The following is a 24708-nucleotide window of genomic DNA, read 5'->3' on the forward strand; positions in this document are numbered from 1 at the left end:
CTCCCTCCGTCCGGCTTTGTGTTAAAGCCATTCATAGGTTTGGATTAAAATTCTTTCACATTATCAGTCACTGAATGCTGTCTGAAATCATTCTGCAACCTCTTTCCTTTCCCCTCTCATATTTAGTAGGCTGGAAGGACAAAAGGACAAAAGCTGAGAGAGAAAAGAACGGGCTGAGAGAGCGTATAGGTTAAAAAAAAGAGGAAAATAACAAAGTTTTGTGCAGCGTTGCCCCCCTCTCAGGGCTCATGCTCTTTTGGCATGTTGGCTGGGTGGAGCCTCTCTCTCTCTTTCTCTCTCTCTCTCTCTTTCCACTCCAGCTGCGTCTGTCTGTCAGCCCCCTCCCCCTCCAATCCGTCTGACCCTTGTCTGCATAGATGCTCGGTGAGGAGAGGGAGAGAACGAGAGTACAAAACTCTATGCTGTGAACAGGGCAACTGCCTTCTGGGAAGATTCTATTCACTCAAACGCGCACACAGACCACCCCCCCCTCTCCCCGTCCTCTACACCCGTCCGTCCCCCTCTCACTTAGTCTACCCAGAGGGTTTTGTTCCTGCACCGGGCAACTTTTTTTCCTCCTCCACTTCTCTGTGTGTGAGCTGTTTTGTTTAGGTTCTCTTCAGCCGGATTCCTGAATTTATTGAAGGATTCATTGGACTGTCTAGAGCATCTCTTCTCATTTTGAAATCATTATTCGCCCCAACGTTTGCAGCATCCTCGCTCTGTGACGGTGGAGGCGGGTTTCTTCTGTCCCTGAGAGGATTACGAGCATGTGTTAGAAAGAGCGTGTGTGTGAGCAGGAGAGAGAGAGAGGAGAAGTAAGAAGACGAGAGAGACGGGGTATATTCGTGCATGTGACCGTCGGGAAAGGATGGCTCTGTGGCTCTGAGCTGCCTCGGCTCTCACAGGACGTACTCGCATAATAAGGAACGGAAGACTGATTTACTTACAGACAGACAAAATCCACTCACAAGAGAATATTGTTCTCCTTGCGTTTCTCCCAGAGGCTTAACCAAACAGGATTTCCGTGATGCCGGCTGAAGTGAAGCAGGTCAGTTTGGGGATTCACACGCTCTCATCCTCCTTTCTCTTCTGTTTGCTGTTTACTTGAGTGTATTTGTTTTTTAATAATCTCTGCTCTTTAGTGGTTGTGTTGGATGTTAAGTTGTCCTTCAGTAAGGTCTATTCCCCTCATTCTGCTTTTCTAATCTTACAATTTGATAGAATATCAACACGTCGTATCTTGAATACTGTTGTGCTCACATGCTGCGAACTGTCAACATTCAGTCTCTCTATTCAGTACACATCTTTCCAGAGGTGAATCTTTATCCACTTTTGATTCAGATTCAGTTGTGTTCAGCTGTCAATAGCATTCCCGTAATGTCAAGCAGCATGCGGACGCTGAGGTAAACATGAGGAATCCTACAGGATTCGCATGCTTGGAAATAGTCAGATGGACACACAGTAAAGTTGATAAAAAGAAGCCAGGATTGAAGATTTACTGCTTGGCTTCCACTTCTCCCTCCCTTCCTCCCCAGCACTGGACTCATCAGTGGTCAACTATTTGTTTTCTTTGTTTTGGAGCTTCCACATTGCCTGGCAAAGCTGCGAGGAGGTCAAAGGAATGTTCTTTTTAATCGGCATGCATGGATTTTCTAAAGATGCCTTCCCGAAAGAGTGCTGTGTCATTCCGTAACTTAAAAAATGTGCTAGGTTGGACAGTTAGGACACGTAAATAACAAGGGACAAGCTTTGAAAGAAACAAGCAGTCTTTGTGTTCAAATGTGTTCTGAGCTAATGAATTTTTCGAAAGACATTCTTACAAGCATCCGTTTGGCAGCGTTAATCTGTTCACGGCTGTCTCACGGATGATTGCTGCTACATAACTGGCACAGGAGAGGCAGCTGTATTTTTTTGGATACGCTAAGCATAACAAAGTCTGAAGGCGCCGAATTTGTAGCGTCTCCGTCTATGAACCCCTACCTCCACAGGACGGACATTCCTGCCATTCTTTGGGGTTCACCGCATGCTCTATCTAACCTCTGCTACCCTCAGAGCATTCCTTAAGACTAGCACCTGCTTCGGTGAGGTCAGACGTGTCACACGAGGGCAGGGAGATCAAGAGGCTCTGTTTTCGGCTGGAGCGTTTGACACGGTTGATTTTGTTGTCTGTCATTTTGGTTGTTAGAGAAAGCCACTGAGTGTGAAGACACAAGTTCACAAAACAGTTGCACAACTTTTTTTTCACGAGAAGCTTTAGAGTGTGACATCCTGTTTGTTGTGGTGTCTAAAGAACATGCTTAATGTCTCAAAACATGTCAAAAAGTCTCAGAACAAAAATGTACAGATAATTTACTCACCCCCTTGTCATCCAAGATGTTCATTTCTTTCTTTCTTCAGTTGTGAAGAAATTGTTTTTTGAGGAATAAATTTTAAGATTTCTATCCATATAGTGGACTTCTATGGACTTCCAAAATGCAGTTTAAATGCATCTTCAAAGAGCTCTTAACGATCCCAGCCAAGGAAGAAGGGTCTTATGTAGCAAAAGATCAGTTATTTTCTAAAAAAATATGACCTATCTGTCTTGAACCGGAATACACAGAGTACACACAGAGCTAGACAAGATGATCATTTGAGGTTAAAAAGTATATAAATGGTCCATTTTTTGAGTAAATAACTGATCGTTTCACTAGTTAACCCTTCTTCCTCGGGTAGGATCATTTAGAGCCCTTTGAAGCTGCATTTAAACTGCATTTTGGAAGTCCATAGAAGTCCACTATATGGATAGAAATCTTAAAATTTATTCCTCAAAAAACAATTTCTTCACAACTGAAGAAAGAAAGAAATGAACATCTTGGATGACAAGGAGGTGAGTAAATTATCTGTACATTTTTGTTCTGGAAGTGAACTTGATGTGAAAAATGTGAAAATGTTCCAAAAATGAAAATTTTGTCATTGATTTCTCACCCTTGTGTCGTTTCAAACCCATAAAACCTTCATTCATCTTCAGAACACAAATGAACCCCCTTAGGTCTAAGGGGGTTTTGAGGCTTTGGAGAAAGTTTAATATGGATTACTTTACTTTATCAGATACTTCATTAAAAAAAGTATCTATTCTAAGCTTTCTCTACATATATTTCTCATGTCTGTGAGACAAGTATTTGCAGAGATTCAGGTTGTTTTATTTACGTGAGGAGACCGAGACGGCAGAGAGTGCACCCTGTTTATTTTTTTTATTTTACAAAAGCACATTGTTTTGTTGTTATTTTGACTATACACAAATAAAAGTAAACACTTCGCAGTTTCAATCGATACCTTATTTTTACCTGAGGGTTAAGATATTTTTGATGGAATTCAAGAGCTTTCTGATCATCTATAGACAGCAACGCAACTACCACATTCAAGGCCCAGAAAGATAGAAAAGGGCTAGATAAAATAGTCCATGTGACATCAGTGGATCAACTGTAATTTTCTGAAGCTAAAATAACAATTTTTCATAGCTTATCTTTATGTTTTATAACTGATAGCTTCTGCATGTGCTTCTTTGGCACTCTACAATGCATCTTGAGAGTGAAGTCAGACATTTCTATAAATGAAACACAATCATGTTCACACGTGTTACAGACATGAGACCCACAGTAGGAAATGCCTGCAATGTCTTTCCCTAACCAACATGCACTGCGGCCGTGTTACGGTGACTTCCAATCCAGCTGAGCTTACCGTCCTCAACCCTCAATTACGATGGGGTGAATCAGCCTGCCCGAGTCTGAGTTAAATATAAACGTCTGATACTTTAGCGGAGGGAGGCAATGGCATCACTGCAAAAGAGATTTAGCCTCATCAAAAGTGAACCAGCCATCTCTAGACAGAAAAATAATTTCTCTTTCAAAAAACCATTTACATTTCATTTAGACTGAGTCTATTGACTTCCGCCACAATTGTACAATGTTTGCTTATCCTCAGAGTGCTTATTTTAAGTTTTGCTGGTTTTTCCAGAAAGTTATTTGCCTATTTCATGGGAGTGTGCAGACTTTAGTGAACTGTTTTAACCTTCATTAGTTCTTTCTATTCCTCTTCATTCACCTTCCTGTCAGGCCTCGCTTTTATAAAGCCTTGGCCATTCACTGTACAATGGATCAGTATTTGAAGACATATAGAGCAGAAGAGGCTGATTGTGACTGTGAATGGTGCGGTAAATGTCAGTGACCCAAAAGTTCTCTGGGTAATTGTGCTGGTCCGTATCCAGGCTATCGGGTTTGTTGGGCAGGGGTGGAGTAGGAGGGCATGGTGAAGAGGCTCCAGATGTCCCAGTGCAGCTGCGCTGTCCAAATCAGGGCATTTCAGAATCTCTGGCATGGCAGAACAAAGATCTGCTCCACCTCTTGTGGCTGAGTGGGTGCCAGGGTTTTGGATGAGGTGATGGCTTTAAGATAATAGCTGGGCCTCCTAACCACTCATCTCCGCTAAGTATCTGATGCCCTTCAGATGCCAAGTTGCTGTTGATTTTGGATTAGCAGCCCAAACCACACTTGTGCTGGCTCCATGGGTACCTGTTTCACACCGGACGTGCCATGAAAGCTTGGCGTGCTATTAGGACGTCCATCACATTCTGCTGTCCAGTAACCCATTTGGCATGCTGACTGCATGCCCGATATAGACCTGCCTTACTTGCCTGCATTTTCTCATGCAATGCAGAGCGGCACCAGCTGACCCTTCCATAACATCCCTGTCAAACGGCTTCTGCTTCTTGGCTGCTCACTCAATCTTATTCGGTCAGACACCCTTTCAAATGGATGTCTGTTCTCACACTCAGTAAGCGGTTTCTAAAAGTGCTAATGGAAAGATTGTGTGTTAATGGTCTAAATATTTGTTAGCGTGAAGCGTTTAGCCTCTATATCCCTCAGTGGGCATATAATATCATATTATTTTCATTAATTTATCTTTCATCAAAGGGATAGTTTACCCAAAAATGAAAATTATTTCATTAAAGGGGGGTACGTTCACCCAAAAATGAGAATTAGCCCATGATTGTCTCACTCTTAAGGCATCCTAAGTGTATGAGACTTTCTTCTTTCAGTCGAATTCAATCTGAGTTATATTAACAATTGTCCTATTTTTCCAAGCTTTATAATGGCAGGGGATGGGAGTTTCTGTTCAACAGTCCAAAATTAGTCCAATAAAGTGCATCTATTCATAATAAAAAGGGCTCCACATGGCTCCGGGGGGTAAATAAAGGGTTCCTGTAGTGAATCGATGCATTTTTGTAGGAAAAATATCCATATTTAAAATAAAATAATCTTCTTTTTTCCAGCTTGCGCTGTCATACGTGTAAGCAAAGTACGTTTACAGGAGCAAAGCAAACAAAGTTTCTTTACTTTAGCAAAGGAGAACCAGTCTCCTCTTGTCCTTATATTTCAAAATCCTCAGACATTTTTCTTTACAAATCTTTTTATACTTCTGATTCGTGACCATTTTTTTTTTTTTTTGCTTTTTTCTCTCCCTCTCCGCTTCCACATGTATACGTGCTACGTCATCCACCCAGAACAGATTAAATATGGATATTTTTCTTACACATTGATTTGCTACAGGAGGCCTGTATTCACCCCCCTGAGCCACGTGGAGCACTTTTTTTTTTATTATGAATGGATGCACTTTATTGGACTTCTTTTGGACTGTTGAACAGAAACACTCACCCACTGCCATTATAAAGCTAGGAAAAGCCAGGACAATTTTTAATATAACTCCAATTGGATTTGACTGAAAGAACAAAGTCACATACACTCAGTGTATGTCTTGAGGGCGAGTAAAACATGGGCCAATTTTCATTTTTGGGTGAACTAACCCTTTATTTACTTATGCTTATGTCTTTCCTATTTAAGACACAAATTAATATATTTTTGGTGAAATCCAAAAAATTTCGGACCCTGCATAGATGGCAACGCAACTGACACGTTCAAGACCAAGGTATGCATCGTAGTACTCTCATGAACGAAGAAATTAAAGTTAAATAAACTGATTATTTTTATCTTTTTGCAGAAAAATATTCTCGTAGCTTCATAAAATTATGATTCAACCACTGATGTCACATGGATATTTTAATGATGTCCTAACTACTTTTCTGGGCCTTGAACTTGTCAGTCGTGTTGCCGTCTATTAGGGGTTGCACCGATTAATCGTCTAGTCGACTAGTCGACTTTAATGCTCTGCCATGACGCTTTAAGCATGACGTCGACTAGTCGCTGGTCCTATAGAGGGCGCAACAGGATAAGAAGTCTTTGAAGTCGACATTTACGCTTTGTGAAAACAGCTAAAATAATAGATAAATGCATACTCCGAAAGCACATGTGTGAGTATACCATCTTGATGTTTAAAACTGAACAGGAGAATGCACGTTTTAAACAGCTTGTTGTAATTGTCGTTCTAATCTAATGCACTGCTGTGTTGTAACGGACACACATAGGCTACATACAGTAGCTCGCTCGTACATCACGTTCTTTGCGCACACAATCATTCAAAAGTGCGGTGGGGAAATGAATTGTCAACACTGTTCCATGATTTCTGGCTAATATAGCTTAGAAACTGAAAAGTTCTAGCATATATGTGACCCTGGACCACAAAACCAGTCATAAGGTTAAATTTGACAAAAGGATTTAAAAAGATTTTATACATCATATGCAAGCTCAATAAATAAGCTTTCTATTGATGTATGGTTTGTTAGGATAGGACAATATTTGGCCGAGATACATCTATTTGAAATCAGAAATCTGAGGATGCAAAAAAATCAAAAAGACTGAGAAAATCACCTTTAAAGTTGTCCAAATTAGGTTCTTAACAATGCATATTACAAATCAAAAATTACATTTTGATATGTTATGCAGTAGGAATTTTACAAAAAATCTTCATGGAACATGAACTTTTCAATTTCTTAATGATTTTTGGCATAAAAGAAAAATCAAAAATTTTGACCCATGCAATGTATTTTTGGCTATTGCTACAAATATACCCCAGCGACTTAAGACTGGTTTTGTGGTCCAGGGTCACATATTTCTTAGTAATTAAAACCCACAGCTTTATTATTAGGCTAGTAGAGAGACACTGCCAGGTAGAATTAATTCACAAACGCAATGGCTCTCTCACTAATGACTTTATATAAATGTAATCTTTACAGTGCTACTTTATCTGCTGATTTAGAACGAGCAGAAATCTGTGAGAAATATAACGACCCAAAGACAAAATAACTGATTAGTTACTGATTAGCAAAGTATTATAGGAACAATAGCCATGTAGGCAGCACTGTGTCATAGCTGTGCACAAGGTGTTTGAGTCTCAGCTCAAGGTTTAAGTGTTTTTGTTCAATAATGACGTCATAAGCGACTAGTCGACGTTGACTCGACTTTTATCACGTAAATGTCGACTTTAAAAAATCTGAAGTCGTTCAACCCCTACCGTCTATGCAAGGTCAGAAAGTTCTTGGATTTCATCAAAGATCTTAATTTGTGTTCTGAAGAAGTTGTTGAGTAATTAATGACAGAATTTTCATTTTTGAGTAAACTAACTCTTTAACATATTTTTCTTTAGTAAATTATCTGGTTAAAAGTCTTGACTGGCTGGTAAATTTTTTCATGTGCTTATTTTTGGACTTCTGGTAATTTATGGTTTGATGTTTCTCGGGTTTAAACCAAAAAATATTAAGTTACCAGTCTATATCATTAACCACCAAACTTGCTTGCTTTTTCTCTGCTAAACCATTGCATGGGAACCCAGGCCTCTCTCTCCGTCACACACCGTCATCCCTTTCCCGTACCCGTTTACTCAGCCCCAGTGTCTTGTTTGTTTGGTAATGTTTTCTTTTCCTCTAGCTTGTTAGGTGGACCATCCTCCTGTAGTTCCCTGTTTGTGTGGACGCTTGCAAAAAAAAATGAAATAGTTTAGATTAGAATGATAGCGCCACGACAATCCTGTCAGTAAACATAGAGGGCAGAAGGGGTGACGCTCAGAACCGGAGACTGTGTTTGTGCATGTGTCCGTGTCCTGGAGGATAACAGGTGACGACACAGGATTAGCGGGAATAGCCCGACTGCTATTTCAGATTGCTTGGGTTCTCCTATATACAGCTCTGGCTTTCTCTTTCTCTTTTAGCACTGTCCGGACGACTGTTAAAAAAAATGATCGGGATTGCTAGTGTGCATGCAACAAAGAGAACAAGAGTGAGATGAGTGGGCAAGGTCAAAAAGCACGTATATATATGTGAAAGTGCATGTGCAAAGCAGTATTTGTCTATGTTTTTCTATTTTTTTTTTTAAAAGTATAACGTCTGTAATTGGCTGGCAGCCAGCCAGTGGGGCCATAGGAAAGAGGGAAAGATGCATATGTGACACTTTTGCAGGGTCTGCCATGGCAACAGCACTGGATGAAGAGCCCTCTGCCCCTGGATCTCATGATTAATGACATTGGCCTGCTGGATGCTGGCGGACAACATTGTACCACTGTGTGTTTGCTTTTGTTTCATTAGTTCACTGAGAAAATGGCAGTTTTTTCGGCCCATCAACTGAAGTACGCACACACATAACACAGTCTAGCCCGGCTCGGTTGGCAATGGCAGCTCGGATGAAGAATTATCCTTTGTGTAAAGTGATAGTGACGTTGAAGCCGGAATAGATTTTTGTGTTTTCAGCTGTGTAGTAATATTTTTACAATAGGGCTGCTGTTGAGAGAAGATATGCTGTATGTAAACAGCTTGCTGAATGTGCTTATCCTCTCATACACACTGAAGCGCTTGTAACGGCCAGAGATTGATAGACTAACTGTGCTCTACGTTCTTTAGGAGACATTATCCCACCGTTGGCCGCAAGGATCGATTAAGAGCTTCAATGCAAGTTCAATGCTCTTTCTCTCCCCATTACGTTCCCTCACTTCGCACTTTTCCTTGTTAAAGTCTTCAGGCTACATTGACGGTTATGTATGGACTGTTTTGTGCCCCCATGATAAGGTAAGAGGCCCTGAGGGAGAGGTCATGTCCCTTAAATCCCGCCCCTGTCCACTTTCCTCACAGCATCTGCAATATTGCACCGTACTAAAAAGGACCACATGGCCTCCGGATGAGAAGATTTGTGCCACTTTCTGGTCTGGTACATCTGCAGCTTTCTTTAGGAGGTTTATCTCATGATGCTCTCTAATGGGAAGGTTGGGTTTGGGGGTTGTGTATTGATCTTGAGCCCTTGGTAAAGTCTTTTCTTATTACTGTTCTAGGACCAGCTCCAGCAGCATTCAGTTCTGCCTCTTTATATAAGAAATTAAATGGCGAAGATGGTCTCTGCTCAGTGAATAAGTAGCTTGCTGGTTCTCCATCATGCCATCTGTCTATGATGGTCCTGAGGGATTAATGATGTCTTCTGACAGCTCTTTAGCGTGTGCTAGTCACCACATACAGGGATGCCAGTTTAGCGCTAACAGTTTGGGGAGGGGTGGCGATTTTCTGGATTTTTTTTTTTTTTTTCTGTTTTTGGGAATCTCATGCGCTACAGCTTTTTATCAATATTTCGATGCTACTGCAAACATACTCAGATGAATTCAGAATGTGTTTACATTCTGGTTAGGATAAACACACAAATATCTCGTGGTAGTAATTCCTTTATTTACGTCAAGGACAGGACGATATTTGGCCGAGATACAACTATTTGAAAATCTGAGGGTGCAAAAAAATTTTAATATTGAGAAAATTGCCTTTAAAGTTGTGCAAATGAAGTTCTTAGCAATGCATATTACTAATCAAAAATGAAATTTATGGTAGGAAATTTACAAAATATCTTAATGGAATATAATCGTTACTTAACATCCTAATGATTTTCGGCATAAAAGAAAAATCTATAATTTTAACCCAAACAATGTATTTTTGGCTGTTGCTACAAATATACCCGTGCTACTTAAGACTGATTTTGTGGTCCAGGGTCACATACATATTTATTTAATTGTTCTATATATATTTTTTATTTATATAGTTAGTAATGATGGCACCAAACTTAGCAATTCAACATTGTTAAACAGTCTTACTCTGTTCTCTTTGTTGAATTTCAGAGAAGTTTTTTCCATAAGTCACAGAAACAATAGAGCAAACGGGTTTAACAATAGTGCAGCTAGATCTGCAGGGGAGAAGCTGTCATATGCTGTTAGCTACATTTGCTCAGTATTGTTACTCATGTCATCCCTTTCTGCTGTAGATGTATGAGCCGTTTGTTCACACTGGGGTTCTGAAGGAACAATAGTGCAAGCCACAGCATTGACGCAAGGTTGTTTAATGAACCTTGACTAGATATGCACCTCTGACCGATGTTGCCGGGCTAACTGCCGTCTCTTATTTGTTCATTCAGCAGGCTTTTTCATTAGCCTTTTCAGTACCGTTGCTCATACTTACTCTAAATATTAAACTTCAACTCAGGTTGTTGCTGTGAACTGGGCAGATTGTTGAGTTCTGTACTATTATTTAACCTAGAGGTTGTTAAAAGGGGTAAAAATAATAATAGACAGCCATATAAAGACCACCCAGAAGGCTCTAGTGACCACCTAGTAACTGCAGAGAATCCTTTAGCATCGTAGTCGTGACTTTAGCATGGACAAGCATCATAAATCTAGTACTATTTCATTCTTTTGTTTTGTCTCATCCCTTCTGCATTTGATTTCTTGTGTTAAAGAAGTAGTTCACTTCCAGAACAAAAATGTACAGATAATTTACTTACCCCTTGCCAAGCTTTTCAGGTAACACTTTATTTTGATGGTCCATCTGTTGACACTCTACTAGTTATCAGTATTCATTTAGTTGCATGTCAACAGTGCATCAGTTGACATTCAACAACATTGTTTCAACAGACAAGCAACATACATTCAACTAACTGCCTGTAGACTATAAAGTGCATGTTAGTTTCTAATTTATAGATTTTACAAAAAGTGCATGTTGACTGTCAGTATGTCTTTTTCAACATGTTATTAACTAATAGTCAGCTAACTTTCTGTAGATTATGTTACCATCTTCTAAATTGTCTACCAATTTATTAAAATTAATCTGTCAGTTGATAGTCTACAGTCATGTCAACATATGATCAACAGCATATTATATCATCCTTACTTAAGAGCCTCAAATACATCAAATGAATAATTACTTAACCATCTCATTTTATCAAAATCACTAGTTTGTTATCTGTTGATAGTTAATTAAACATTAGCTGTGCATCTGTTGTGTGTCAACTAATATAAAGTTTACATTCAGCAGACTATTAGTAGGCATTCTCAACTAAGCATTTGTAGATATATTTTAGGACTATCCAATTAAAGTGAAAAACAGTTGATAACAGTAGAAAGTCTATAAGCTATCAACAGAACACATACAAGCATGCATTAATTGTATGCAATATATTTGCAGTTTAAAATGAAAGTCAATACCAGACAATGAAAATACAATAGAACAAACACTACAGGCAGGATATTGGAGAAAGTTGTTTTATTAACAATATATTTACACAAACCCACTGTTTGCTAGTGTATCAGATCTGAACAGTCTGATTATGTGTGGCAAGTTTGACATCAATTAACAAATATTTATATATAAAACCAACGTGATGGCATGATAATTCGTATTTATTTTACGTAAAATGTGGTTCTACAAAATGTACATTTACTTACGTTTTTCCAGACACTAAAACGTACAATACTGACGTATTTACAGCATCTAAACGTACAAATACATACGTATTTTTAGCATTTTAACGTACAATACTAACATATTGACGACACCTAAAACAAATCTTTAAGAATATTGAAATCGCAGCACTAATTTAATTATCATTGCTGTTTTTAGTTGTCATACAAATTGCCTTGTGTATTCAACTGCATTATTAAATAATTTAATAGTTTACTTAATATGAAATTATAACATTAATTTGCATTCTGTTCTGTGATTTACCAGCTCGTTTCCAAGAACAGGTCTACAAATTGTTCAACAAGACTAACTTACGTTACACTTTAAACCATTAAAATAAATGACATCTCTGCAATCGTTTAAGCAATCATGTAATATTAATTAACTTTGTTTGCTGTGGTGGGAGTCGTGGGACACAACAGGCGTTTTCTCTGACATGCTGTGACTAACATTAAAACCATAAAATAAACCGAACACGCATCTTAATTACAAAATAAAACGATTTGATTTGGGCGCTGTAATCCAGATTTTCAGAATTCATGCGATTGCGAGAACCAGACCCAAATTCAAGCCTTTATCTGACGATCTTCATTTCCATCCCAAGCAGCGAGTCCAGCAGCAACAGCCATAAAACCACGCTCAAATGCATTTTACAATTTCAAATACAGACGCACTAGGAAACTACAGGTTTTACGGCAGGAAAACCGAACGCTCATTGGCTCTTGCCAGCATTCGCCACAGATTACGACATGCCGTGTTTCTGGTGAGATGTGTTTGAACGATACGCGGGCGCCTAGACGGAGAGGATCAGGATAATAATCTGGATAATATTTTCAGCCATCAACAACTTAAATCCTGCTCTACACCTCAAAGAAACCTACTGTATTCCGTCAGAGACGACTGCGGCTGCAAACAGATAGTCATTTGGATTACTTTTTGGTACAGCTGTTGACATTTTTGTTTATGAATAAATTATTGCGATTGCATGTTTCCATCTTTCATGTTTTTTTTATTACTTTCGATTACTTTAGGTTTCGAAGTAGGAGTGTGATTAGCGACTATAAAAATATTTTTATGTTTTATTATCAAAATGAGAATTTTCCTGCATATTTTGGTCAGTTACGTTTTATATCCTTTTATATTCGCTATTAAATGGGCAAGTTATATAAAACAAACAAACAAACAGCACCATGTCACCTCAGGAGTAAAGTAACTTCTGTTTGTTTGTTTTATATATAAATATTTGTTAATTGATGTCAAACTTGCCACACATAATCAGACTGTTCAGATACACTTGCAAACAGTGGGTTTGTGTAAATATATTGACTTTCATTTTAAACTGCAAATGTATTGCATACAATTAATGCGTGCTTGTATGTGTTCTGTTGATAGCTTATAGACTTTCTACTGTTATCAACTGTTTTTCACTTTAATTGGATAGTCCTAAAATATATCTACAAATGCTTAGTTGAGAATGCCTACTAATAGTCTGCTGAATGTAAACTTTATATTAGTTGACACACAACAGATGCACAGCTAATGTTTAGTTAACTATCAACAGATAACAAACTAGTGATTTTGATAAAATGAGATGGTTAAGTAATTTTTCATTTGATGTATTTGAGGCTCTTAAGTAAGGATGATATAATATGCTGTTGATCATATGTTGACATGACTGTAGACTATCAACTGACAGATTAATTTTAATAAGCTGGTAAACAATTTAGAGGATGGTAACACAATCTACAAAAAGTTAGCTGACTATTAGTTAATAACATGTTTAAAAAGACATACTGACAGTCAACATGCACTTTTTGTAAAATCTATAGATAAGAAATTAAAAAGCACCTTATAATCTACAGGCAGTTAGTTGAATGTATGTTGCTTGTCTGTTGAAACAATGTTGTTGAATGTCAACTGATACACTGTTGACATGCAACTAAATGAATACTGATAACTAGTACAGTGTCAACAGATGGACCATCAAAATAAAGTGTTACCGTTTCTTGAGGAAACCATTTAAGGAATTATCTCCATGTCGTGGACTTCAATGGTGCCCCCAAGTTTGAACTTCCAAAATGCACTTTAAATGCAGCTTCAAAGGGCTCTAAACGATCCCACCCGAGTTGAAAGGGTCTTATCTAGCAAAACGATCAGTCATTTTCAAAACAAATTGACTGTTTCTATACTATTCTTTAACCTCAAATGCTCATGTTGTCTGGGTCTGCGTGAACTCTTGTTTTTTTCCGATTCAAGACTGTTAGGGTATGTCGAAAAACTCCCATCTCATTTTCTTGCCCAACTTTGAAATCGTTCTACATCGCTGCAGAAGTACTGACCCAGTGTTTACAAAGTGAACATACAAAGATCAAATGCCCTTGAAGAAAAAAAACGAGGTGGGAGTTTTTCGACATACCCTAACTATATTGACCAGGTTACACAGACAACGCATGCACATCACAGAGATGAGACAAGATGAGCATTTGAGGTCTTCCTTTAGAGCCCTTTGAAGCTGCATTTAAAGTGCATTTTGGAAGTTCAAACTTAGTGGCACCAATCATATCCATTATATAGAGAGAAATCCTGAAATATTTTCCTCAAAAAACATATTTTCTTTACGACTGAAAAAAGAAAGACTTGAACATTTTGGATGACACGGGGGTGAGTACATTATCTGTAAATTTTTGTTCTGGAGATGAACTACTCCTTTAATGAGGTGCAGCATCATATTTTCCTCTTGTTTGTATGAAAAGGGTGCACAAAAACTTTCATCTCTGCTTCCAGCCATGGATGAAGCATCACACGTAGAGATGACACTGAGGCAGAACCTTGAGATGAAAGAATCAAGTGCCATGTATAACAAGCATTCTCTCACCAGGACAGAGAGACCCTTCCACTTCACCATATGAGGTTTGAGTTTCTCCACTTGATTGTTTAGGATCTTCAAATGACATTGTAGCCCTTTTGATCGCAGAGAGGTATGTTTTGTTTTGCTCTCGGCCTATTGTTTGTGGTAACCCACAGCAAGGCAATCCACTCGCTTGGCTGTCCAAAATTAAAGGTTGAGAATGTGCTTTGTGTGTGCGTCTGGAGTTTATGTGGGGATGGAGAAGGGCTCGAGTAAGGATTTAGTGTGGATTTGTCAAGCACAGAGTTCAAGAGGCAAACAGCAATATTTTTCTTCAAAATGCAGCGTGAGCAAGATCCAGGCCATGCTGAAGTTCTCAGAGTTTGAAAAAAAGTACAGTTCACAGACCTTCACTTTTTCTCTATCACGCTGGAGCACAGAAAGATTTAATCCTGTAAAACCGCTCTCAGACTTCTTCTTCATCGGCTCACCCTGCTTTAGAAGAGAGAGAGAGAGAGAGAGAGACCTAGGTGAGCCATATTGGTTTGCTTACCAAAGTCTTAAAGAGTATAATCCATTTTTCTCCTACACCTCTACCTCCTCCCTCAACAGAGACCCATATTAAACCTACTGTTCTGTTGGAAACCATTTGGAGCTAATTGAGGACATAAACTCTGGTAACGCCAGTGCAGAGGGACAGTGTAAATGACCTCTTGTGCACGTCGTCCCCTCCATTAGTCTCGCTTGGCTTGGTTTCATGAGTCACAAAAGGTGCTCATCTCTTTCTTCACGTTCTTTCTTCAGTCAAACACACAGTAGGCTATATATATTAGGTAAAAAACATTTTATGATTTAAATATATACATATACAGTTGAAGTCAAAAGTTTACATACACCTTGCAGAATCTGCAAAATGTTACTTATTTTAACAAAATTTATTTAGTACTGACCTGAATAACATCTTTCGCATAAAAGACGTTTACATGGAGTCCACAAAAGAAAATACTAATTAAATGTATAAAAATTACCCTGTTCAAAAGTTTACACACACTTGATTCTTAATACTGTGTTCTTATCTGAATGATTTTTTTGTTTAGTAATAGCTGTTCACGAGTCCCTTGTTTGTCCTGAACAGTTAAACTGCCTGCTGTCCTTCAGAAAAGTTCTTCAGATCCCATGGATTCTTTGTTTTTTCATCATTTCTGTGTATTTACCCTTTCCAACAATGACTGTAGAATTAAGAGATTCATCTTTTCACACTGAGGACAACTGAGGGACTTATATGCAACTATTAAAGAAGGTTCAAATTGTCCTCATTGTAAAAAGATCAGCAATTTTGTATGATCCCTCTGATTTTGGTAAAATAATTAACGTTTTGCAGATTCTACAAGGTGTATGTAAACTTTTGACTTCAACTGTATTTTATTTATTTTCCTCTCTCTCGCACTCTATATATTCAGAATATAAATATATTTATAGAATCTTCAGTGTCACATGATCCTTCAGAAGTCTTTTTAATGATTTATTCTGCTGATTTGGTGCTCAAGAAACATTTCATATAATTGTCAATGTTTAAAAAGCAGTTATGCTTAATACTATTTTTTGTGGCATTATTTGATGAATAGAAAGTTCTAAAAACAGCATTTACTTTGAAATAAAAATCTTAATTAATGAAATAGAAATGTTATTCAAGACATTATGAATGTCTTTTGATCTATTTAATATGAATGTAGATCATTAAGTGTCCTTAAAGAATAAAAGTATTAATTTCTTTAAAAAAAAAAAAAAAAGTAGTTGAATGTATTGTGTTTGGCTACACTGTAATCAAAGTAGGAAATGGAACTTCCCTTGAATGTTCTCTGTTCCCGCATGGCTTTTTTGATGATGAGCCTTTTCATCATCATGCTTTGGTCTGCTCAGTCCACTCCTTTGACAACAAAAAAACGCACAGTGTTCATATACTACACACAGTGTTCATATACTACACACAGTGTTCATATACTATACATTGTTTGAAAGTAGAAAAACATTTTGAAATATCTTGTTCAGAAATACATATTAACATACAGTATTCACGTGTAATCATCAGTGATACATAAAGGACATATCACTCCTTTGATTAGGCTAAAGAGAGAGGAACCTCTTTGGAGCAGCTGGAATAAATGTAAAGCTAATGAGAATGAATAATGGATGCAGTTGAAGAGGGCAGAGTAACGTGCGTACACCTCTACCGCAGTACAGACGGTCCCAGCAGGCTTACGCTTTCCCACTGGAGGTCTGTGCTAAATGATTACTGCTGTCAGAACGTGTCTTCTGATTGGTGCACCGTACGTGGCGCTTGGGAGATTTACATTACATTCTAATCTGAGGTTAATGGTTATTTTCTGGTATAATTATACTAACCCACCTAATGTATGATCTTTGGTTAACAAATACATCAATCTGTTATGCCCATGCCACTATAGTTTTTTTTTTTTAGCATGATAATTGTAGTCAAAAGATCTAGCAGTGTTGTAAATCACAAAATAGGACTGGATTATTTAAAGGGATACTTGAAAATCCACCCTCATGTGGTTCCAAACCTGTAAGACCTTCGTTCATCTTCGAAACACAACTTAAAATATTTTTATGAAATCCGAGAGCTTTCTGACCCTGCATAGACAGCAACGCAACTACCACGTTCAAGGCCCAGAAAGGTAGTAAGGACCTCATTAAAATAGTCCATGTGACATCAGTGGCTCAACCCTAATGTTATGAAGTAACGAGAATACTTTTTGCATGCAAAGAAAACAAAAATAACAACTTTACTCAACAATTTCTTCTGTGTCAGTCTTCGATGCACGTTCGCAGAAGAGAATAAATTGTTGAATACAGTGTTATTTTTGTTATCTTTGTCCACAAAACTATCCCTTTTAGTGTCATTAAAAGTGCAATGTCAGTTAAAATGCAATGTGGATTACTGACTTTTGATTGGTCATTAGAAATATACTACTTCTGGCATTGGTGCTTATTATCATTTACTTTCCTCATCTAACAGCGTGTCAGTTGTGTGGTGATGCGTAGTGGTTAACAGCCTGGGCTGGATGTAGGTCTCAACCCCTTAAGGATCAAACCATGACCTTTCAACATTGTGCCCTTGAGCAAAATGTCCAAGGGAAAATATCGTTGTAGTAAGTGTACTGCAGTGTTCTTATGAATGAGCCTTTTATTGCAGGGATTCCCAAATGTTTTTGTCAGCTGAATCCTTTTACATAAAAACATGGGGCACTGAAAATGTTTTAAATTAATATTTTAATATTTTACTGGTACAACACATTTGCATGCTCATGGTTCTTTGATGTTGGTTAATAGTAGCATAACATGAGGGTAAACAAACAAAATACTAAAATTTTTTAGAGTGTTTTTGATTAAATTTTTAAATGTCTAACTATTAACGTTTTATCAACTCACAATTCCCCTGCTATTCTTCACAAACCCAGTTTGAGAAACACCAATTTAATAAAATCAACAAAATGAAAAACCTATTGGTTTGAATTAGTCTGCCATAATAAACAAAAAAAAAAAACGCTAAATAACCGTGTTGTGTCAGGCTCCCTTACTAGCTAGTTGTTTATATGACAAAGTGAAAGACACATTTACACTTTTACACTTTTACATGTTGTTTGAACATGGTGTTTTGGCAGTTTTTTGTACACAACCACCCTACAATGATAAAAATCCACCCAGTGGTATTTTTTTAACCTTTTTTTAAATCAGGTCATTCTCAGCTTCTTGTCAGTGTGACGACACACTGACAGAGGCCGCTCCCACGATAGTTGATTGACATAAGCGCCTTACCTTAGACCCACCCTCACTGAGCTGAAATAGTCTGACTCCGATCACCATTGTGTTGACTCAGGTGCAGGGGAAGACAAAAATGTCTCCGATTGAGCAAATGAGGTGTTCTGTTGTTGGATGTAATAAGCTGTCATTTACTCCCGACATCTGAGCCGCTGAAGATGCAGAGGATTAACGTTACTTTCGTTTTTAAAGGAAACCGCCGATCCCGATCTACATATGTGTCTATGTTTGTATGAATAATTTGTGATGCAGCTTCACCCACAGCAGAACTGAGTATGCAGGTTTTTTATGCATCTTTGCAAAAGGCCTTTCCTAATAATGTGCTAGTTAGTTTCGCAGCTAAATGTGGCTAAAGTAAACATTACGGCTCGTCATCCCACAGCAGAGAGGGCCGGGCGACCAGAGCTCATTAGCATTTAAAGGAACATGCAACAAGAATAGCTTGCTCTAAAAAGGGCTGATTTTGGGCTGACACTACCATTTAGAAATTTTAACCAAAGTATGTTATAGACTTTTCATTAAAACTCTAACGAATCATATCAACTTGTGGAAAATGGGCATCCGATTTACTCACCCCCATGTCATCCAAGATGTTCATGTCTGGCTGTCTCCAGTCGAAAAGAAATTAAGGTTTTTGAGGAAAACATTCCAGGATTTTTCTCCATATAGTGGACTTCAATGGGGATCAATGGGTTAAAGGTCCCAATTGCAGTTTCAGTGCAGCTTCAAAGGGCTCTACACAATCCCAGCTGAGGAATAAGGGTCTTATCTAGCAAAACGATTGGTCATTTTCTAACAAAAAAATGGATGACATGGGGGTGAGTAAATTATCAGTAATTTTTGTTTTCTATTTATTTTTGTTCTGTTTAATTCTTCCATCCTTGTTATTTAGAAGAGTGAACTCATTTAAAACAGGGTTCAACTCATACTCTTCAGATTGTGGAGTGTTATGCCATGCTAAACCTGCATATCTCTGCCTCTGTGTGTATGTTGGGGTTGTGTAAATATGAAGGCATTATGCTCTTTTACGCTGGACCCACCACAGGATTGCTTTTTGCCTGTTTTTGGCCTGAATTGGGTCAGCGGCTCCTGTTCAGTAATTCTCACTGATCTCCTCTAGTCTGAGTGTAGGATAACACACAATCTCCCCTGCTAAGGTTCTAGCGTAAGACTATTTTTAGCATCTGGTATGGTACGCATATTGAAGCTGGGGATGATATAAGCTTTCAGAGAATCCAGTTTTTTGGTTTCTTGTCATGTTTCATGGAAATGAAATGAGCAGAAGCCAGCAGAGACATTACTGATATGCCCTGAAGTGTTAGGGGTTTATATCTCCTCTAAACAATTGATTATTCAGTGATTAACACATAGACAAATATTTTTCTTGCCAAATGCAGAATGCACTTAGCTGTGGAAGCAATATGAAACCCTTTTCCACCTGAGTTGCTTTTTATTATTGCACGTTAATGATTTGGAAAATACCCATTTTACTAACAGGATGTCGAATGTCAGACTGTGCGATGCTAAGAGACGTAAAATGAGGTTTGAATTGATTTTCCTGCGTTGTACTATATGCAGAAGTGTGGAAGTGCCTGTGGTGGAGTCATGAATGAAGAATCCCATTTCTGAAGTGGAGTGATGGGAGCTATTTATAGGGAAATCCTGTGGGGTGTTTTCCACTGTGTGTTGTGCTAGTCTTACAACTAAGTCGATTAAAATTCACCAATCTGAAATACAGATAATGGCTGCTCATCGGCCTCTCCTCCACTTGTCTGTCAGAGCTTATAGCTGAGATAAGGAATTGCATTTGATTTCAGCATCGCTGCCAAACCTGGAGTGTTGAAACGATGAAGACAGGCTCACTGATGCAAGCCTCTTCCAGCAGCATCCCTCAAACAGATCACACGGGTCAGATAGTGCTCCAGCGAAAAGGACAGATCCCTTTCAAGCTTTCTGAGCCTTGAAGGTGAATCCAGACTCGAAAACTCCTTCAGATTTTCATCAATGGTTTGATGAACACACTTTTCTCTGTTGATTGCTTATTGAAACAGAAAGCTGGGTGAGACAATTCAAAGGGTTTTGGCTTTTTTTTTTTTTTTAAAGAAAAGGTTTTATTTTAGCTTTTTACCTCCACTATAAGGGAGGTAACATTACTGTGACATTAGATGTAGTTGTTATACAGATCTTTGTTGTAGATCCCATTGAAGCTTTACTTTACGTTGGATCTGAAAATGATGATTTGCTCCTTTCTATTGCTAGTTGGTAGAAGGTAGTATTGAGATGAGGGAATTTGTATTATTTTATTTTATTTTATTTTATTTATTTTATTTATTTATTTATTTATTTATTTATTTATTTAATTTTATTTTATTTAATTTTATTTTATTTTATTTTATTTTATTTTATTTTATTTTATTTTATTTATTTATTTATTTATTTATTTATTTATTTATTTATTTATTTATTTATTTATTTATTTATTTATTTATTTATTTATTTATTTATTTATTTATTTATTTATTTATTTTATTTTATTTTATTTTATTTTATTTTATTTTATTTTGAGACCTGAGTTGTTTTATTATAGGAACTGACACAGGAACTAATGCTATTTCTGAATAACAGAATGCCCCACAATGGATCCGTCTGCCTATCAAAGGGCTTGTTCTTTAAAAAAATAAAAATCAACAATGATTTGCTACTTTCTATTGCTAGTTGGTGGGAGACGTATTAAGATGAAAAAAAAAAATATTTTATTTTGAGACCTGAGTTATTTTAATGAGGAACTAATGATATTTCTGTACCAGAATGCCTCAAAATAGATCTGTCTGCCTATCTATTGCTAGTAGGTGGGAGATGTATTGAGATGATAAATAAAAATTAATTTGTATTATTTTATTTTTATTGGAAGTTACCCTATTTAGAGACCTGAGTCATTTAAATTCAGGAACTGTAAGAGGAACTAATTATATTTCTGTACCAGAATGCTTGAAAAAAAAAAGATCCTTCTGCAAGGGCTTATCCTTAAAGGTGCCATAGAATGCATTTATACAATATTTTAAATTGTTCTCTGATACCTACATAGAAGGTATATGGCATAGGAAAGGGCAAAAAAATCTCCAGAAATGGTTTTACAGGTCCATTTACAACCCTAGGATTTGTCCCTAGAATGAAATGCTCTGTTATTGCCTTATTTGGAAGCTTCATGAATATTAATGAGCTCTGCTCTGATTGGCTGTTTCACAGAGCTGCTCATCTCTATTGCTGGCACATGGATAAAAAATATATATTTAATTAGGAGCTCTAGCCGCTTTTAATATGTGGTTTGTTGAATCTGCCGTTTTGAATCGCCGACATTTTAGTCTCATTTCTGTGATCGCATGTGCTCTGTGTAAAGTTATAATGCAGAGGGAGTGCTTACTTAACACACAAGTTCAGCTGCTTGTCAGTGATAGGGGAGAGCGGGGCACAACCTAACACTTTTTGAATTTCGCGGTTTATGTAAATCCACTTGGGGTTCAGAGTACAATTTTTTTCCACATTATTTTCACACTTGTTTAGTACAAATATATCGCTTTGTTTCATATTTACAGTGTATACGTTTATCGTTATTTACCTCAAAAGAAAGGAAGTGAAACGTGACAACATGCCCCATAGGTGGGGTACATTGTAACATCTGAGGGGCACGTTGTAACACGACCATATGACAGCTTAAAATGTTATCTGATCGAATTAAAAAAATATACACAACAAACTAAAATATTTGGTCAGTAAAATACATGTGTTAACTTTTTCAAATGAAGTAATGACGTTTTTTTTTTAACAAAAATGGTCTAATTTTGGAGGTTGACAATGAACACATCGCAACAATGCTTTGAACGGCCCTGATCGCAACACACAGCTGTACAGTGGTTCAAAACAATGTGGACAAATAAATGAAACACATATAGACATTCAGAAAAACACTCCCGTCCCTCCACACACAGCTCTCATAGAACACCACACACATAAACGAGCCAAAATGCTTTACATTTCTTGAAATAATAACATCTGAACATTAAACATTGATTGTCAGCCTTTATTCACCTGTTTCTTGTGGTTTCTTATCAAAATCCTTAGAAGTCAATAGTGTAAATTGCACCGCTAATGTCATAGAATAGCATAGTTTAATAACAGCGGGGCATATTGTAACACAGTGTTACAACGTTCCCCATCTGCGCCACTGGAGTTTCAAAACAGGTTAGTGTCTTCTGCTGGTTTGTCAAGCATTAATAAACTATCTAAACTGATAAATAACAAATTGGAGATTAAAATAATAGCAGTTTTGTCTAACTTTAAATGAATACTAAAAACAGAAATGAAAAGTTTACTTCAGCCAGAAATGTACTTTTACTATGGTAAAATAAATATTCAGCGATATCTTCAAAATGCTTTTGAATTCTGGCGCTCTTTTTTCTCTGCATAGTGTTGCTATGGCAACTAGTAAATACCGTAAATTTGGTTATGCTAGCGTGTGTGGAAATATTTGAACCACGTGTGTTACAATTAACCCCGTGTTAGGTTGTGCCCCGCTCACCCCTACTCAGGATCTGTAAATCATTCGCCATCATCAGGCAGTTATTTCTCCATCATTCACCATCATCAGCGCAGTCATCTCTCTGTTTATGTGGTAAGTGAAATCATTCGCCATCATCAGGCAGTTATTTCTCCATCATTCACCATCATCAGCGCAGTCATCTCTCTGTTTATGTGGTAAGTGAAATCTTTTGTACTGCAATGTAACAGGCTAGCGCTAGCATTAAGCTAACCATGTCCCTTCAGTGGCTTGCCTTGTTTTACTGATGTGCTGACGTTACCGATGATTGGGCGATGCAGATGTTGGGGGCGTAACTATTAACGATCCCGGGACTATTGCGTAACAGTCAGTGTTATGTTGGAATTGACCTATTTTTCGGTGGTCTTTTGCAAACACTAGATTTATATAAGAAGAAGGAAACGATGGTGTTTGAGACTCATGGTATGTCATGTCCATGTACTGAACTGTTATTATTCAACTATGCCAAGGTAAACACAGTTTTCCATTCTATGGCACCTTTAAAAAGAAAAAGAAAAAATCAGTGAAACAAGGATTTTGTACTTTCTATTGCTAGTTGGTGGGAATTTAATTTAATTTTATTTTATTTTATTTTTAATTTTAAGTTTTTACTGTATTTTATATTTATATTTATTTTATTTTTAATTAGAAGTTACCCTATTTAGAGACCTGAGTCATTTTAATATAGGATCTGTCGGAGGAACTAATGATATTTCTGTACCAGAATGCTTCAGAATAGATCCTTCTGCCCGTTTTTTCAATTTAATTTATTTGGTTTTATGTGTATATTTATAATTTTATTTTTTTATTTAATTTTGTTTTGTTTTATTTATTTATTTATTTTTTTGTTTTGTTTTGTTTAGTTCAGTTTTATTTTATTTTTTTATTAATTTATAAATGAACTAATGATATTTCTGTACCAGAATGCTTCAAAAAAGATCCTTCTGCAAGGGCTCGTCCTTAAAAAGAAAAAAAAAAATCTGCATAACAATGATTTGCCACTCTCTATTGCTAGTTGGTGGGAATTTTGTTTTGTTTTATTTTTTAGGTTTAATTTTATTTTTTAGGTTTTATTTTATTTTTTACGATTTATTTTATTTTATTTTATTTTATTTTATTTTATTTTATTTTACCATATTTAGAGACCTGAGACATTTTAATATAGGAACTGTAATTAATGACATTTCTGTACCAGAATGCTTCAAAATAGATCCTTTTGCTTATTTTTTATTTTATTTGACTTTTTAAAAAAAATATATATTTTTATTTTTTTATTTGAAGTTACTCAACAACAATGACAAAAAGGACTCTTCCTTATTCAGAAAAAAACTAAGATTTGCTGCTTTCCATTGCTAGTTGGTGGAATGTGGTATTAATAATATTTTTGACGGAATAATGAAGCTAAAGAAAGAATAAGGAAGTTACCCTGTTTAAAAACCTGAGTCACTTTAATATAGGAACTGACAGAGGAGCTCATGATATTCCAGTACCAGAATGCTTCAGAATAGATCTTCGTTTCTATGTGTTCCCAAGTGTTATTTCAACGCACTTTAAAGACCTTCTTTATGCAACATAATCAGTCATGGAGCACAAGGCAACTACCTATTTCAGAGTTTAATCCATTTCTGTACCACTGATGTATGTTCAACTGAAAATAGACAGCGTTCCCTTTATCTCCTAGAGACAGGTACTCCACTCCCTTGGCAAGGCATTTCAAGCCCTTTCAGGCCGGAGAGA

The 24708-nt window shown here is 37.1% G+C and overlaps 1 protein-coding gene across 15 annotated transcripts in view; it reads left to right on the forward strand.

Annotated features, from left to right (window-relative positions):
• arvcfb (ARVCF delta catenin family member b) overlaps positions 1-24708 on the forward strand; it is a 331914-nt gene that overhangs the window by 158340 nt on the left and 148866 nt on the right. The window contains exon 1 of one of the 15 annotated variants that reach the window (XM_073840216.1): positions 551-1051. The exons of the other annotated variants lie outside the window; for them this stretch is intronic. Within the exon in view, the coding sequence (XP_073696317.1) occupies positions 1031-1051 (21 nt within the window). The 5' untranslated portion in view covers positions 551-1030. Of the gene's footprint in view, positions 1-550; positions 1052-24708 lie in introns of those variants that run through there. 15 annotated transcript variants of the gene reach the window in all.

Source organism: Garra rufa, chromosome 5 (genome assembly GCF_049309525.1).
Source record: "Garra rufa chromosome 5, GarRuf1.0, whole genome shotgun sequence".
Taxonomy (NCBI): Eukaryota; Metazoa; Chordata; class Actinopteri; order Cypriniformes; family Cyprinidae; genus Garra; species Garra rufa.